This window comes from Eschscholzia californica, unplaced genomic scaffold (assembly GCF_041429995.1).
Source record: "Eschscholzia californica isolate CP2 unplaced genomic scaffold, dmEscCali1.0.p SCAF_4, whole genome shotgun sequence".
NCBI lineage: Eukaryota > Viridiplantae > Streptophyta > Magnoliopsida > Ranunculales > Papaveraceae > Eschscholzia > Eschscholzia californica.
Genome location: NW_028238461.1, coordinates 14,814,882 through 14,820,378, shown reverse-complemented (window position 1 = coordinate 14,820,378; position 5,497 = coordinate 14,814,882). Strand labels below are relative to the sequence as shown.

General features: G+C 33.1%; 1 protein-coding gene across 1 annotated transcript; it reads right to left on the bottom strand.

Moving 5' to 3' along the window:
- Positions 1-865: 865 nt before the first annotated feature.
- LOC147543045 (zinc finger BED domain-containing protein RICESLEEPER 2-like) lies at positions 866-5,084 on the bottom strand. Its single transcript, XM_086636404.1, has 4 exons — positions 4,799-5,084; positions 1,818-3,612; positions 1,652-1,735; positions 866-1,164 (listed from the first exon to the last, which is right to left on the bottom strand). Exons 2-3 carry the CDS (start codon positions 3,598-3,600, stop codon positions 1,689-1,691), a joined length of 1,830 nt encoding a protein of 609 aa, XP_086492530.1. The 5' UTR covers positions 3,601-3,612; positions 4,799-5,084; the 3' UTR covers positions 866-1,164; positions 1,652-1,688.
- Positions 5,085-5,497: the final 413 nt, after the last annotated feature.

Here is a 5,497-nt window from a genome sequence, read left to right as displayed (position 1 = left end):
AGAATCTTAGGACTCTTGAATCCTAAGGATTCTTAATTCCAAAATTTGTATTGGACCAAAATCTCACACTAAGATTTTTTAAGATTTTAGATTAATAAACTTAAATTTCAAACTGAAAATCAACAAAATATTTTTTTTCTACGAAATCATTTTTTTTACGAAAATCACTTTTTTCTTCCAAAATCGTTTTTTGCCAAAACCCGATTCTTCCGACAACCTTTTTTCCCCGAAAACTGATTCTTCCCAAAATAACTTTTTTTTCGAAATATTATTTTTTTCCTCCAAACCCTTTTTTTACCGAAAAATCTTTTTTTTATTCTCGAATTTTTTTCGATAACTGAAATTTTATGAAAACTTTTTCTTCATAAAGACCGGTTTTCCCGAATTGTGTGCTCGAAAAAAAATCGGTTTTCGGGAAAAAAAAATGATTTTCGTGAAAACATGGTTTTCGAAAAAGGAAAAACGGCTTTCGGAAAACTATTTTTGAAAAAAAGAAGTTTTTTACGAAAAAAATTACGAAGAAAACGGAGAGTTCTCGAATGAAAATATATTTGAAAAAACGAGTTTCGACAACAAAATTTATTCAACATTTTTTCTAAAGAAGCGTTTAAAAATAATCAAATGATAATAAATCATAGTATTCTTATTAGTTGTCAAACAAACCAAAAAATATTACTTCGATTCATGAATTCGTGGAATCATGAATCCCAAGGACTCTTGAATCCACAGATTTATGATTCTGTCATCCAAACACACCATTATTGTTTTTGTAATTCCAAAACTGGTTAAAAACATTTTGAACCACACAAAATGAGTCTGTTGTAATATTGTTGTATCAATATAACCACTCAGAAACATAAACAGGAACATAAACACCAAATCTTTGTAATTAATATCCTTTAACTAACACAAATAAAACAAATTACTCATGGTTGTCTTCTTCATAGAAATATCACAACATAATATAAGTTATTGAGATTCAGTCACAACATAAAGAATCCAAACTAATTAAGGCCTGTTTCCGAGTATAATACTTATCATTAGGTTTTTCACTTTTGAGTTTTATTGTGTAAAATTCATATGATCAATTTCCAAAAGATCTTACGCCAAAAAATGATTCTATCCTGTTTTCGTTCTTCACTTCTTGTCTACCATTTATAGCCTCTGCAACATAAAGAACGGACAACGTTAGCAACGTTCTAAACCTAAAAAATCTAGTGTAGAATATCAATTCAAAAGTAAGAAGAACACAAGAAAGGAAAGAGTTTCTCCAATTAAAGCTAACAAGACCAACATTCTCACTTCAACTCAACTGAAATCAACAACGCTACTTGGCCCAAACTGGCCCGACAGAGCAAATTTTGCACATGACACCAGCATTTTCCCTTGTTCGGGTCATTTTTTGTCGGGCCAACTAGCATTTTCTAGCTAACATAAGTTAATGAGTAACTGTTTTTTTTACAACTAAAAATAAGATTTTACTGCACTAGATATTGTTAATCTTAAGATGCTAATATGGGCCAAATAAAACCTTCTATATGCTTTTAGAATAACATCAGGAGCAATAGTTTTCTAAATTGAAGTTTGAGAAAACAGTCAACTAGATAAAAAAAAAAAATACATGACTGGTGTTAGGGTATAATCTGCTTACCGAAAAATTTGTTAGCAGTGAAGAACAACATATCAACTCACAAGAAGCTGCCCGTCCACATGATCTGTTCAGTCGACAAAGTACCTGGTATCAGCCAAGGAAAAATAAGTAAGAAAATGATATATAAGTAATCCAAGTAGTAAGAGTATTCACGTTATAGGCTTACTTGGAATTGGTGGTAACCAATCCTTCATGCAAGCCAATGCTTCCACTAGATCGGGAGCTAATGAAGATCGATTCTGCGCAATTACTTTGTCACCGATAGTAAAGACAGAATCTGGTGTTACGCTAAATCCAGGAACGGCTAAGATATCACGAGCCATCCTCGCAAGTATAGGATATTTGGGAGCAGTTGCTTTCCACCAAAGCAATATATCAAAATTGCTTACATCCCTTGGAAACAAGTCCTCTTCCAAGTAATTCTCTAATTCGGATTTGTGAACTTGAACATCACCATATTGTTCCTTCAAGAAGCTTTGATATTCCTCCTCAGTTTCGTCCTTGGCAACTTTTCTGGTAGCATCAGGGAAGTGCATTTTGTAGGAAGAGTAAAGTTCACTCAAAGAGTGAAAAACCTTGGTGATATAGGTTTGTGATTCACTTCCATATATCACATTGAAAGCATACTTTACGAAAACCATCTTATAACGAGGATCAAAAACCATACCGATGCTCATCATTAAACTGCATTGACTCCAGTAAGTATCAAGTTTAACTTTCGCCTTATATGCCAATTCACGAACGCAATCGTGCTCATTAGATTCCCATTTAAGTATGCTTTTATAAACATTAAAAATACCTTTAAAGCACTCATTTGTTGTTGGATACTCAACCCTTGAAAATTGAAGTAATGTTTCATAAAAAACTTTAAAGAAATCACATACCACTTTTCCTAACTCCCATTCTTCTCGAGAAGCCAAACTTTCTTGGTCTGGATGTAATTCAGCCAAGCGCACAAATGCTATATGTACTTCAACTGCCTTCTTGAGCATATCATAAGTTGTACTCCAGCGTGTAGTTGTACTCCACCATGTAGTTGTACTCGACCATATTCGTTCATCTACAGGCACATAGATTCTAGCAAACCCCGCAGCAGCCAATGCATTAGCAAACTTCTCATAATTAGCATGTGAATACCTTATGCTAGAACGAATTTTACGTAGAAGTTCATCAACCACTTGAAACCCATCTTGCACAATGCTACTTAAAATTCGAACACTACAAAACATGGGAAATAACTGACCATTAAGGGGTAGAGCTTCTCTCAGATTAAACCATTCTTTAAGATTTAATACCATTTCACCGTCATTGTTCACAGCATCATCGATAACAACATTAAACAAGTTAGATTCAATATTCCATGACATTGCTTGAGATTTAACAATTCCACTAAGATTATGTACTTCATCTTCGTCACGAACAATTTTATATGCAATCATTTTTTTGTTTAATGCCCAATCATTATCAATGTAGTGGCAAGTCAAACAACAATAACGCTTATTTCGATCCACGGATTTCCAAATGTTAGTTGAAAGGCTAGCTCGGGATGATAACTGAAGTAGTATCTCTTGCAACTTAACTTTCATCTCGTTACAAAGTTTAATGGCAGTTTCCTTAATCTCAGTATATGAATGAACCTTCGCTTTCGGGGTCATATTCATCATTTCTTGGAAGAGCGTGTCAGTAGGCAGATCAATGTCCATACCAAATTGAGCCACCAACTGAACATAATCTTCGAATTGTTTTTGTTCATAACGCAGCCTATATGTGCTCCTTCCATCATTTCCAATATTTTCGTAATTGGATTCTAGTCCAGATTCTGATTCCACTAGTAGGTTTTCTTCATCCATAATGTCATTACCCCAAGGGTTTTCATCAGAGACATCCATCCTCATGGAGCGCACCACATTTGAGATATGGGAAGAAATATGAGACGATGCTTCTGACATATTTGTAGATCTCTACAAATATCAATAGTTAAAAGTAAAGAAACGAAAGGAACGAAAACAAAAAGTGCATTTAAATCAAACCATTTGAAGTGAAGTATATAATAAAACATACAATCATACACTAACATAAAATAATATTAATTGCTAATAGAGAAACAATGAAGTCTATAAAATAAGAACAAACAAAAAACAAACGATATCGAGATTTATATATAATCAGATAGTTTCCCAGTCTAGTAGTATTTGAATCTTTGTGCTCATTGTAGAAGGTAATATGAGGTTTACAATCTAGCGCCTTCGTGGTTGGAAATTTTGCTATTTTTCATATTCCTCGACTTAGCGTATCAAAACTTTTACGAGTACCTAACGATTTTCAAAAATATTTATAAATTTTGGTAACAAAAGAAGCTTATTACGATACAAATTAACATCTCCAAATACAAAAGAAGCTTATTACGATACAAATTAACATCTCCTAATTCCTTTCTTTTCTAGAAACGACTTCATTTATTGGTGTCAGAATAGGATTTTTGGTATAAAAATGGATAATCTATTCTTTTTTTTAGGTAAGTTCATCTACATCTGCGGATTCTCCGAGACGGATACGCATTATATACATTATTACTAGGGTTACTAAAGCAAAAGGTAGACATACAAAGGTTAGGGTTTCAAATTTTGATACATTTTAGTAAATATGAACTAGAATTAACTAGTTAAGCTGTTTTAGACAGGGAAACTCACCAGCCACAAGTCTAGTAGCCCTAAAATATTGTCATACCCTACTTGATGACCTTAAATTATCAGGTAAAACTCTAACAAGGGATTTTGTTACAAGTTTTGAAGAATCAAGTCGGTGGTGTATGTTTGTTTTTCAAGTTAGATCTGACATCTGATTGGAAATTTGAATTGACTCAAGTAAAATTTCATGCAATTCATTTTTGTATGGTTCGTGGTGTGTGACCCGTCTGAATGAGTGATTTGAATTGATTAAGGGTCTGTTTGATTCAGACGAGTCAGATTTAAACAAGCACCAGAACCCCTGTATTATATTTATATATATATATATATATAGATGAATCAAGAATATAAATTGAACATGAGAATAAGAAACTAGGTACTTAGAGATACCAACTCCCAATACAGAATTTGTGTTTCTTAAATCAGTGGGAAAAAAAAAAGATGAGAAAGTTATGGGTACCTGAATTGAGAATGATCTGGTTTCCCTGTGTTTGCAAGCCCTAGGGAGATCTGAAGGTGTACTAAAGCAGACTATTTATTGTAATGAGGAAGGTGAGAGAAAAATGAAGAATGGGCGGGAAATGATCTGGCCAAGATGAACCTGGCCATCCTTATCTCCCAACCAAAGGAAATTTTGATTAAGGTTTATCTCATGTTTAAGGTATTACTTGTTTCCCATTTTAAACCAAGATAAGAATCTTTGAGTTTGAAAATTTACTTGTTTCAAAAATTTACTTGTTAAAGATAGAAAGAATTTACGCGTTAAATTGAGTATGTCATTAAATGTTTAGAGAGATATTTTGGTTAAAGATTGAAATTTCTATTTGGTTTTCACGAGATAATCACTTCACGGCTCCAACAATTGACCAGTATACGTTTAAGTGGCTAACTAATTGTTAGAGAGTCTACTCCACTCGGCTAAACCGAGTGGATTAGTCCATAGTTAGGAAAAGGATTCCTAGTATAATTAGGAATCCTAATGCTATTAGGATTGTTGTATTAGATAAAGTTTAGTGAGTTTTATATTTCTAAAACTTCTCCAATGTAAACCTATATAAAGAGATCCATGCATAATGTAATATACAAGTTGTAAGTGTGAATAAACAAGGTATTTACCTATCTCTCTCTCTCACGATCAACTCACCATCATCATCTTCTT